Source organism: Pavona decussata, unplaced genomic scaffold (assembly GCF_977016875.1).
Source record: "Pavona decussata unplaced genomic scaffold, jaPavDecu1.1 SCAFFOLD_21, whole genome shotgun sequence".
Taxonomy (NCBI): Eukaryota; Metazoa; Cnidaria; class Anthozoa; order Scleractinia; family Agariciidae; genus Pavona; species Pavona decussata.
The window spans coordinates 2,724,514-2,737,083 of record NW_028145444.1 but is presented as its reverse complement, the minus strand read 5'-3'; the positions used below and the strand labels follow the sequence as shown (position 1 = coordinate 2,737,083).

General features: G+C 38.8%; 2 protein-coding genes and 1 pseudogene across 2 annotated transcripts; all 3 read left to right on the top strand.

Moving 5' to 3' along the window:
* The first annotated feature begins 1,030 nt into the window (after window positions 1–1,030).
* LOC146486231 (histamine H2 receptor-like) lies at window positions 1,031–1,948 on the top strand. The gene has a single exon (XM_085096948.1). The coding sequence runs from the start codon at window positions 1,031–1,033 to the stop codon at window positions 1,946–1,948; it is 918 nt and encodes a 305-aa protein (XP_084953074.1).
* A 4,226-nt stretch (window positions 1,949–6,174) lies between these two features.
* Window positions 6,175–7,179, top strand: LOC146486230 (histamine H2 receptor-like). Its single transcript, XM_085099590.1, has one exon. The coding sequence runs from the start codon at window positions 6,196–6,198 to the stop codon at window positions 7,177–7,179; it is 984 nt and encodes a 327-aa protein (XP_084955716.1). The 5' UTR covers window positions 6,175–6,195.
* A 3,292-nt stretch (window positions 7,180–10,471) lies between these two features.
* Window positions 10,472–11,464, top strand: LOC146486229 (uncharacterized; annotated as a pseudogene).
* The last annotated feature ends 1,106 nt before the right edge of the window (window positions 11,465–12,570 follow it).

Genomic DNA, 12,570 nt, shown 5'->3' with positions numbered 1-12,570 from the left:
AAGCCATTTTCACTTGGTTTTTAGCGGAATGCGTCACTCTTCTTTTTATCTAATATCTTTTAATTCCTGTCATGTTGCACACGGAGCCTTTTAATTATATAATTGTATGGTTAAAAACACCTTAAACTGAATAATTGTTTGTACCCCATATATGACGCTAGACAGCCGCCATTCTAATGCAAAGAGTTGTTAATAATTTATCGACTGTCAGCAATTCTTATTAAAAGCCATTAGAGGGACTTTAGGTTTACTTTAGTGTCGAAATAACCTTTAATTCCAGTTATGTTATAATGGCTTTCGCACGGAGCCTTTTAATTATATAATTATATCGTTCAAATCGTCTTAAACTTAATAACTTAAGTACCCCATGTATAGAACTAGACATCTGCTATTCTAATGAAAAGTGTTGTCAATAATTTATCGACTGTCACTAAGACTTTCAGTTTACTTAAGTGTCGTAAAACCAAAACCAAAGTAATACTCTGGCCAATGAAAAAGACTCAAACAGCGCAATGAACCAATCAGCATTCGAAGCAAAAACGTGCAGCCGTCGCCAAGCGCGGGAAAACACGTGAGAACAAATCCCTTTTGTTTTTGATTTTGCTTCTCATTGGTTGAGAAAGTGACGCGGATTTTGCTAACCAATCACAGAGCGTGGTAAAGCAAAAACCAAAGCAAAAGCGAAATTACTTTCGACACTCAATGGAAAACTGTTCTAATCAAGTTAGGGTCATTGCAGTGTGGCGAACAAGGAAACCTGGCTCACCTCCGATCCTACGTCAGGTAACCGAAAACGCAACGCAATGCTTCCTCCGAGTTGATTTTATCAGCAGTAGACTGGTATTCTCAGGAAAACTCTTCACTGGAAGGTTGCTTTGTGGTCAAGGAAACGACACGACTCTTAGATCATTGATCTTATTACGAAAAAAACAAACAAACAAACAGTTCGATGCCCTGGCGTCAACAGCCACCTTCACTGAAATCTTTCACGGGCAACAATTGAAAAACATTACACGGCTGTCAGACGAGGATGTTAGCGAAACATTCTGTTCCTCTCTCCAATATAACGGAAAATTCATCCTGTGATCAATCACTCGAAACACTCTTCACGGTTCTAAACCTCATTATCGGGGCAATCACGTTCTTTGGCAATCTCTTGGTTTTCGTAGCCATAGTAACAAGCTCCCGTCTTCGTCGGAAACCGATGAACCGGTTTCTGGCGTCGTTAGCTGTAACAGACATCATCATGGGCGCATGCGTCGGTCCAGGTTATTCGCTATTCTGTGTTGGCTGTTTGGATTATCCGCTGAGCAGGTACTGTTGGCTCATGGAAGTTCCAAAAGACATTGCTCTAGTCTCCAGTATCTCTAATTTACTTGCTATTTCCTTCGATCGTTATTTGGCGGTCTACAGACCTCTTCGTTATCCGTCTCTGATGACCAAACGCAGGGTTGTTTTCATTTTAAGCTTTGGTTGGGGACTGTCCTTCGCCGTTGCTTCAATCCGCAACTTTTGGCAACACACTAAAACTGCAGCTGAATTAGACGCGATTAACCACTTCTATAACATCTTCCTTCTCATCATTTTCCTCCTTAGCCCTTGCATAATCATTTCCGTGATCAACGTAAAGATCATTCTGACCATAAGAAATCAAGCGAGACGGGATGATAACTCGAATGAAGATCACGCAGAAATGGCGCGAAGACGAAAAGGGACCTTGGCTTGCGCTCTTGTGGTGATCGTGTTTGTGATGTCGTGGATTCCAAGAATCAGCTTTAATATTCAATTCTTGATCTGTGGAGATCTTGGGAAAGTTAACACGCTATTGCATAAACTCTCCATGTTTTTCTTTATCTTACAGTCATCGATAAATCCAGTTATTTATTCCTTTCTCAGGGCTGATTTCCGACAGGCTGCTTTCAAATTATTGACATGCAAAAACAACTGAGGCTTAATTCATGACCGGTGCCTTTTACAAGTTTGAAAGTACCCAGAGAATATCCCACAAGTGCGTTAAACACCAACCGGTTATAATTATACTATTAAATTTTTCTGTCTTTCTGAAACAATGACGTTTATAGGGAAGGATCGAATTAATTTGCATCGCTGACAGCAAGCTATTCAATGGAGAACTGTAATAAAAACTTAATCATGTTTGAAATTTCAAACCACGCATAATTTCACTAGGCCTCAGAGGAAGACAAAAGGATTTGTTTTATCATAGTTAATTGAGGGTCTGGTTTTATAACCTTGCCATTAAAACAATGATGCTGCAAATTTATGTTGGAAGGGCCACGACCGTGCTCAATCCTTTGTTTCAATGTTCACAAAAACAAATAACAAAGAAGTTTGTGAGGCTTCATGACCCGTGCCTTTTATTAAGTTACTATGGTTTTACACAAACTCACCTTCAGAATTATTTGTTCCAAACGTATTTCAAATCATGTTCAAAAAGCAACTGCAACAGGGAAATTCGACTGCTGACAGCGTGTATTGTAAAAAAAAGCATCGCGGAAAGTGACCTGGTTGACTGACATGACGTGTTTGGTATGATATCAAAGAGAGAAATAAACAAAGAAATAGCAACGACATCAGGGACTCCGATTGCTTTTATTGTTCCATGCTCACGACGCCGAGATTTTAAAAAGGTTTACCTTCTTTCTTTCTTTCTTTCTTTCGTTCTTTCGTTCTTTCGTTCTTTCGTTCTTTCTTTCTTTCTTTCTTTCTTTCTTTCTTTCTTTCTTTCTTTCTTTCTTTCTTTCTTTCTTTCTTTCTTTCTTTCTTTCTTTCTTTCTTTCTTTCTTTCTTTCGTTCTTTCTTTCTTTCTTTCTTTCTTTCTTTCTTTCTTTCTTTCTTTCTTTCTTTCTTTCGTTCTTTCGTTCTTTCTTTCTTTCTTTCCTTCTTTCTTTCTTTCATTCATTCATTCATTCATGCATTCTTTCTTTCTTTCTTTCTTTCTTTCTTTCTCTCTTTCATTCATTCATGCATTCTTTCTTTCGTTCTTTCGTTCTTTCGTTCTTTCTTTCTTTCTTTCTTTCTTTCATTCATTCATTCATTCATTCATTCATGCATTCTTTCTTACTTTCTTTCTTTCTTTCTTTCTTTCTTTCTTTCTTTCTTTCTTTCTTTCTTTCTTTCTCTCTTTCATTCATACATGCATTCTTTCTTTCTTTCTTTCTTTCTTTATTGACAATTGTCTGTAATTAGTTACATGTTTGGTCTTAGGTTATACGGAGGGGCCTAATGCCAAGCTCCTTTCACCTTTTGTGGGGTACCGGTGGGTGTACTAAGACAAATATACAAAAACAGCGTAACGTAACGTAATTTAGTGTGAAAGTGCAATGTTCATAATTCTTATAGCGTGCAGCAGAATGGTTCTTTTTTAACAATGGTCTTTCTTTCTTTCTTTCTTGGCAATTGTCTTTAATTAGTTACATGTTTGTGCTTAGGTTATACGGAGGGACCTAATGCCAAGCTTCTTTCACCTTTCTTTCTTTCTTTCTTTCTTTCTTTCTTTCTTTCTTTCTTTCTTTCTTTCTTTACACGTGTATTTGTTGTTATGTTTTTGCCAATGTCTCGGTAAAATCGCAACGATAAAGGGGCTGACGCATCAATTCGAAAACCTTCCAAACATCTGTTTTGTTCTTAAGGCGCATAAAGGCAGCTATTAAAACGTCGAGAAAATCATTGTCCGATACTTGAGTTCCTAGCCACTGCCACTTGATCGTTTTGTTCTCAACCAAAGGATTTGAGAATCTAAAGATTTTAGCCCACATCTCTCCGATCAGCAAGTTATAGCTACCACTCAGCGTACTTGTTTCCAAGAAGCTTGGATTCAGCAGTATGCGACAAAAAAAAAAAAAAAAAAAAAAAAAAAACCAAAGAGCTAACTGTATATGATTACAAGCCTTAAAAAAATTTAATTTTAATATTTCAATTTAACCAAAGCACTGACTGGATGGATTTCGATGTCTTTAGAAATTCCGTCTCAGTTAAAACCTGGCACGTACCCAGTTTCAACCAGTTACAGGTTTTGAAGGTTTTTATTTGATTCTGACTGGAGACGAAAAGAGATTAAAAAACGAGCAAACGAGATACAGGCACATTATGATTGGGCGGAGGGGACAAATTAAAATAGCGCATATATTTCGTGGCAAAGGAGGAAATCTGACGACTTTAGAGAATCGTAGTACAGATAATTAAATATATACTTGACACGAGCAACTTTCAATCATTTTTTTTTAATAAGACCTCCTACGCTTCCAAAATAGAGTGGTGCTGTGGGTGAAGAGCCCGGGGGGGGGAGGGTACTCCCTTATATGGGCTATATAGGTATGTGCGGCGCCAAAGGGTATGGTTATTCGGCTGTTTTGGTCATAAATAGGGTATCGCTTTTAGCCATTTTGCCGCCATTTTGGTAATAAATAGGGTATAGATTTTTGCACTCTAGTCCTGGGTTCGATTTTTTTAGAAGAAGCTACTTCAGGTCATAAATAGGGTAGGGAAAATCGCAGATTTTAGTCATAAATAGGGTAAGGGTTTTGGGAAGCGGGCCGCACACCCCTAACCAATTTTTTTTGGAGTACCCCCCCCCCCCCCCCGGGGGTGAAGAGGTCTCGTTAATCTTTACATTCATACTACATTTTATCGAATGAGGAGATCAAGAAAATGAATGCATTCTTCCTTTTAACTTCGAATAAGCAGCCCTAATTAATCACTCTTCCACCATTTTGAATCCAGATTCCGCAGGCTCTTTGGTCAGCGGCTGACCGATATGTTTTCTTCATCTCTTCACTTAAAACCTCTTGTGCTTAGTTGCTCGTTTCCTTTACCCCAAACAAATAACCCCTTCCCCCACCCCTCCTGGAAAAAAAAATTAAAAAGAAAAACCCTATGAACTAAGTATTAGTCAGCGATAAGCTACGCCGGCTTTGATTTAAAAGGAAATTTCAATTGGTTGCTTCCTCACTTTATGGCAATTTGCTTAAATCGCTTTACGGGGATTAAGAAAAATCCACCTCCACTCCCGCCACGGCCATTTAATTTGAGAATGTAAACTTAAAGGTGACTGATGGACACTCGAATGAATAGCCGGCTGCTGGTGAAAACCAGTAATGGTCAGAAAGATTTTGTTCCAGTTGGCAGTCGTTACAATACGTTGAAAATTAACTTTCGTTTTCTATAACTGACCCGATTACGGTTATTGGCCTGTCAGTTAATTCCATCTTGATGCAATCAAAACTTAATTCAGATAAGATATATTATTCTGTTCAAACCATAAGCTAGTCTTCTCTCTTCGTAAGTGTTTTTGAAATTACTGGATTCTGGATTATTATCTAAAGAATTGAATTTGAAATGTAGAAATAGCTAGCGACAAAGTTGAATGTTATTGTAACAGTGTAGATATATTGTTTTTCAGGTTCATTTTGAACTCAGTCTCTAGCGGTGTTAGATCTTCTCTCTGACAATCTTAGAAAATCTTTTGTCCTCTCATAACTACCGAAAAGCTCTCATCTAAAGTACCTTGCATTTAATTAAAGACTTTAAAAATATATGTGAAGTTTTCATTTATGATTATTATAATTATTTTCTTTTTAAATCAACCCTGGGTTTTTCAAATGTTAATGACACCTTTGGCCCTTGAAGTAGATATAAACTTTTGAGTACAATTTTGACGGAAAGTGTCAAGTTTCTTCGTCGAACAATGTTTTTTTTATAATTACGCTGTAATGGCTTTTATATTAGGCCTTTATCGCTTTTACAATAATTCAAACCAAAACAAAAAGCTGCATGTCATTCTTAAGTTTAAAAGGATATCTGCCATTCTCGTCAAAGGATTTTTAACGCAATTTCGTTGAGTGCCTTTATTTGGCGGCGGTGACTTTTTTTAAAGAAGTTATTAAAATCAGGATCATTTCATTGTGACTCAGAAAAGACTGAGACTTGCTACGTCGGGGAAGGTCATAGTGGTACCACGGAAAACTCAACGGAACGCTCCAACCGAGTTAATTTAGCAGCAAGCTTTAAAACTCTTCACCGTAAGGTTACTTAATTTGTAGTATAGGATATAACGCTTAGAATATTACAAAGAAACAGTTCTCTAGCCGATCTTTCATTAACAGCCACATCAACATCCCCGGCACCAAAACATTAACAGATCAAGAGCTGAATAAATCGCACGGCTGTCAAACAAGGATGTTGCCGAACAGCTCTGCGACAATCACCAACATAACGGGGAAACATTCATCCTGTGACCAGTCACTTGAGACAACATTCAGGATCCTAAACCTCATCGTCGGGGCAATCACACTCTTTGGCAATCTCCTGGTGTTCGTAGCCATAGCAGCAACCCCCCGTCTCCATCAGAAAGCGATGAACCGATTTCTGGCGTCGTTAGCTGTAACAGACATCATCATGGGCGCATGCGTTGGTCCAGGCTATTCGTTATTCTGTGTTGGCTGTTTCGATTACCCACTGAGCAAGTACTGTTGGCTCATGGAAGGTACTAAGGACATTGCTCTAGCCTCGAGTATCTACAATTTACTTGCCATTTCCTTCGATCGTTATTTGGCGGTCTACAGGCCTCTTCGCTATCCGACTCTGATGACCAAACGCAGAGTTATTTTCATTTTAAGCCTTATTTGGGGACTGTCCTTCGGCATCGCCTTAAGCCGCAACTTTTGGCAACACACGAAAACTGGAGCTGAATTAGATGCTATCAACAGTACGTACAACAACTTCCTTCTAGTCTTTGTACTGCTCATCCCTTGCGTGATCGTTTCCGTAATCAACGTGAAGATAATATTGACCATCAGAAATCAAGCGAGGCAGGTTTTCGCTCTGCGAAATCCGCATGCGCACAATGAAGGTAACGAGGATGATAACCCGGATGATGATAATAACCCGGATGAAGATCAGGCAGAAATGGCGCGAAGACGAAAAGGTACCTTAGCTTGCGCTCTTGTGGTGATCGTGTTTGTGATGTCGTGGATTCCAAGAGTCAGCTTTAATATTCAGTTCTTGGTCAGTGGAGATCTAGGGAAGGTTAACACGCTGTTGCAAAAAGTCTCCATGCTGTTCTTCATTGTACAGTCATCGATAAATCCACTTATCTACTCCTTCTTTAGGGCTGATTTCCGACAGGCTGTTGTCAAATTATTGACATTCAAGAGCAACTAAAACATACAGTCAGTTTTGATCGTTGAATGGAAATTTCCAAGGGAATATCCCACGGGTGCGGATTTTCGATCCTGGACCTTTCTTCGCTTAAGGGGGCATTCTGGTCAAAAAAATAAAAAAAACTTAATTTTTTTCGAAAATGTTTTGATGGCCTCTTCAGTTGGGCAAATCTGTCTAGTTTAAAGTTTCGATGTCAGTTTTTCCACTTCCAGTTTTCGAGTTAGTAAAAATGAGGTTTTCTTAGCCTTGGCTTTTTGTTGTTTTTCCGTTTCCATGGCAACGGTTTCAAATTTTTGCGTATTTTTGCGATCAATGCGTCATAACTTGTTAAAACACATTCCTACAGTCTGGTGTGATAAGAGTCCGTTCCACAAATACATCTCTTCCCTTTTAAGCTAGGTTACTAAGCCAATTTGTTTCTCGGCCAAAACTCCACATTGCTCCATAATATTTTCGAATTACAATGCCAAAAGAAGGACGCAAACAAGCTGTTTTAATGGAAAATGTTTCAAAAAAGGAAAAAAGTGGTTCAGAGGCACTTTAATCCATGATTTAAAGCGCCAGAATAGAGAGAAACGGTCAACAACGGGAGTTGCTTTTGTCGATGAAGACGATGGGGTCGGCGAGCTAATTCCACCACCCGCTGCATGCATGTGCCTGCATCTTCCCGAAAGATTCAAGTTTCTGAGACCGAAAGCCTCTCAGTTGAGTATTCCTATGACGCCTTCGAGTCAGCAAATGGCTATTGCCTCGTTAGCATGGATAGTTTAAAGAAATTTTGAAACAAGATTCATTCACACTCTACATGCTCTTCAGGTGAGCCCACACTGATGTCATCCGAGAAAAACTGGCCAAGAATAGAGCTGAAGCTAGAAAACTTGCATTTATAGAGATGAACGAGTAAGATAACAATGAGAACGCAATAGCTGAAGTACCAGTGAGCTTTGATGGCACCTGGTCTAGGCCAGGTGACAAGGTGTGACATATGAGGTGGGAAGCTTCAATGATCTTGGACTGAACTGAGGACCACCAAGAAAGGGAAAAAAGAATTGAACAGACATAAAAAACCATTCCCTGGTGACATTTACTGCTTTTTGATATACTATTATGGTGAAATATCAAAGCAAATTAGGTAATTGAGAGATTGGAAGTCATTTTCATTGTTTTTTCTCTTTTACAAATGTTTAAGGGCAGTTTCTGAAAAATGGCCATTTTGCCTTCTGCCGGGCCTGCCCCCTACTTTTTTGTCACTTAGATTTAAGGTATGTTAGTCAAACTTGGCTCAAGTGTTTGACATGACGACTACTACAACTTAATGGGACAAAATTAGACCATATAAAATAGAAGCATATTTACAGGCAAAAAAGTAAATTAAATGGTCATTTGGTTGCCATGACAACAATTTTAGCCGTAACCAAATTTTGCCCCATTAAGTTGTAGCCCCTTTTATGTAGAGTTCATGTGCCAAACATAAGTTTATTTGACTGCATTTTCATTGGAAACAAAAGGGGGCAGTGTATTTAGTCTAACAATAATATTTTATTTTATAGGGTTAATAATTAACTTCAGAAATGCATAGTCAGCAATTTAAGATCAATATTGAAGAAAGTATGATCAAGTACCTCCTTGGTGAAAATGTCAGCCATTTTGGCTTCATATTGAATTTTTTATGAATTTTTAAAGTATTGGTCACAATCGTCCTTGTTTTAGACCAGAATGCCCCCTTAAAAGAACAACCGTTCCCCTATTATGAACATAGTGAATACTGATCAAAGCATTCTGCGGCGTCAAATAGACCACTGTTGACAGTTTTATCTTCGCTGGGAAAATGCAGTAAATGTATGGACGTTTTTTCGGCTTTAAACCTGTGCAACTTTTGCTCGACTTTTTTCTTTTCATTTTCTGTCGGGGTTTATTTAATTCTGATCGGTATGTCTTGGATTCAAAACTTTAATGGGCTGGTCAAGTCCGTTTTAATTTTTTTCGACTTGATTTTTATGTTCTTTTTTTTATGTTTTTAATTCCCTTTTTGGAGGAGACCAAGGTCAGATCATGCCCCTAAAATACTTATCATTTTCGCGGTTTCTGACACCGTCTTAGCAGAGAGTAAATTGGCTGCTAAAATTACAGTAAATATATTAGTTTTTATACGGAATTTGAACGTCTACAACGTAAACAGAATTTTAATACGTTATACAAATTTCTCTTATGAAATTATGCAAATTGCCACGAAAATACAATCGACGTGAGAAGATTTCTAATGATTTCTGGTTTCTGATTTCTGATGAAGACTTGATGACTAATGACTAAAGGAGGCAATAAAGTCAAATTATTCAACAATTATTCCACGAGCGCTCGTTGGATATGAAATGATAGATATATAGCGACCGAGGCACAGAGCGCCGAGTTTTGGCTTTCATCATCCCATATCCTTGAAGCACGAGTGAAATAATTGTTTGTAAAAGAACAATCAAGAAATATTGGTAGATCCTGTTGATTTTGTTTTGTTAGAAACAGCAGACGACGATTTAAGCGTCGCTATTTCTCGGGTATAATATAATCGCTGATTTCTCATGGCCGCTAACTCAATCAAAAACTCGAAAATTGCATTATCTTATGATCCAATTTTAAATAATAGCATTAATTCATCGGCCAATACCGGTATAATATCTATAAGAATAAGATTTTTAAACATCCATTTCTTTGGTTTAGTTTTCATTGTGTATCCTAGTTTCCTTAACGTTTAATTAAATCGACTGCATGTGTTTTGAGCCCCAACCAAGACGATCTCGAAAAACGCGAAATTGGAAGTAATCGGACCTTTTATTTTATTTTATTTGTTTAATTGATTGCCAAGGACAAGTTACAGCGAGGAATAATACAGTACAGAAGAAATACATAGGTCTTAAAGTTAAAAAAATCATTCATTATACTGATTTTTTCAAGTTAAAGCATGAATTTAGTGGGCGAGTTTAATCAGTTCAGCTCGTTGAACGACGAGGTATTGTTTGAGAGATCGCTTGAAAGTGGCAATGTTATATTCCAAAAGGCAACAAAAAGCAAAGTATTTGATCAGCAGGGATTTGCTGAAGCAAAGGCATATAAAAAACCAGGAAAGAGGGAGGAAACAATACAGATCTTAGCTGAAGAAGCCTTTGCCCAGGATTGGTTCAACGAGACGCACAGCTTGAACCTCTCTAAAATGGACTTAATCGACCTCCTCCGAGCAGCTACGAAAAACCAGATTTTCCAGTTTGACGGTGCTTTAAACGAACAGACGGACGGAGTCGCTATGGGTTATCCCCTTGGCCCGTTGCTGGCTAACGTCTTCATGTGCTCGATTGATGAACCTCGAACAACACGGTCAACTTCCGCGGTGTTACCGAAAGTACGTCGATGACACCCTGACCGTAACGCCTGATAAGGTGACCGTTGGCTGGTTTCTAGACACCCTTAACTCTACCCATCCCTCCCTTAAGTTTACCATGGAAGTTGAACGGGAAGGATCCTTTCCCTTTCTAGGAACTGAACTGATTAACCGTGCACCAAAGATTGAGAGCAAGGTCTACATCAAAAGAACCAACACGGGTCTCCTTCTGCATTTCCAGAGCCATGTTGACATTAAGTACAAGCGCAGCCTAGTTAACACCATGGTGGATCGCGCTTATCGATTATCTTCTAACTGGTCATTCTTCTCCGAGGAATGTGACCGCCTTAGAGGGGTTTTTGATAACTTGAAATACCCAAAGCCACTGGTTGATACTACAATCAAGCGGTTCGTTGAGAGAAGGATTTCATCTCAAGAGCCCTGCCCATCACCAGATGTACCATCGGAGACTGTGAGAGTAGTGTTACCCTTCACGGACCAGTCTTCAGCTAATTATGTTAAACAACAACTGAACAACCTAAGTTCGAAGTTGAACGTGACTGTCCAACCAGTGTTTGTAAGCCCTAAGCTCGAGCAACAACTTAAGCGACACGAAATTAAGCCCCCTATTGTCAACCAACAATGTATAAATTTAAATGTAACCTGTGTGATGCAGGGTATGTGGGTTATACACGTGGTCACTTACACGACCGAGTAGAAGGGCACACTAGAAAGTCATCTTCAACTTACAAACATTACAGCCTCCAACACAATAGTGAAATGCCTGGACGCTTCATGGAGCAATTTCACATCATGGCGAAATTTGACTACCTCGTCAAAGAAATGCAAAACATTCGCATGCGTAAACCAACACTGAACGTGCGAACGGATTCCATCCGCGCCAAGGTGTTTGTTTAGGCCGTTTATTGCAATTTATGCTTATCTTGTATCTTTCCTTATTTGCATGCTATTTAACAAGTCACTTGATAATGGAGTCACGATGACCCCGAAACGTGAGCAGGAAAAAATCTTTTTTTTTTTTTTTTTTAAGCAAAGTAATACAGAAAAAGTCGAGAAAAAGAAAAAGAAGACTACAATCAACGACAAAATGTTCTGGGAACGTTACTCAACAAGGCAACAGAAAGTGGGTATGAAATAAAGACATCGGCACATTTATTACTTTCGTATGTTGAGGCCTTTGTTTGTCGGTTCCCCTTCCCCCCTGCCCCCCTGTTCAATGTTGGATTCCCCACAATTCATATACGCGTAAAGATTCACTTTTGAAGCTCAACATTGAAACAGGGAAGTGGAGGAAGGTCGAATCGAAGTAGAACTTTGGAATCTTTCCAAGATTTTTTTCGACGATTGTAGCTTCGTAAAGTGATGAATCCAGGACGTACGGTTTGCTAACTAATTATAAGCCGAGTAGAAGAGGTGCTAATAACACTAAACAGTGTTGTATTTTTAGTGTCCTTATCGATCGCACTATCCGGCACAAGCATTTGGATTTGACAGAGGGTGGAAGAATAATCAAAATTTCGTCATTCAGCCTGTCTAGCTGGATTTATCTGAGATTAAGTTAAAACAGATGTGTTCAAAACGACGCAAATTTGTTATCTAATTTTTTTTTCTTGCAAAAGCATTTTAAATGAACTCGAAAAGAATATTTAGTTCTCCAGAACCAACGATCCCATCATTACTTGTAAATATTGTAACTTGTAAATGTGTAAAATGAATTCGAAATTTAAGCGAATGTCCAAGTTATAAACTAGAGAAGTTTTCAATTGAGTGTCATGAAACCAAAACTAGCCAAAGTTCTTACACTGGCCAGTTACAGGAGACGCATTAAAAGCAATGTCATGTGACGGGCACCAAGCGCGGGAAAACGCGTGCGAGCACTGAGTTGGTTTTGGTTTCGCTTCTTGTCATTGGTTGAGCCGAAAGTGGCGCAAGGTTTGTTCACCAATCACAGAACGCCGTAGACAAACTTGGGCCCACATGCTGATAATGATCCCAAACTTGAA

Bases quoted from the DNA above. Each gene is read 5' to 3' on its own strand.
- LOC146486231 (XM_085096948.1), top strand. From the start codon at position 1,031: ATGTTAGCGAAACATTCTGTTCCTCTCTCCAATATAACGGAAAATTCA.
- LOC146486230 (XM_085099590.1), top strand. From the start codon at position 6,196: ATGTTGCCGAACAGCTCTGCGACAATCACCAACATAACGGGGAAACAT.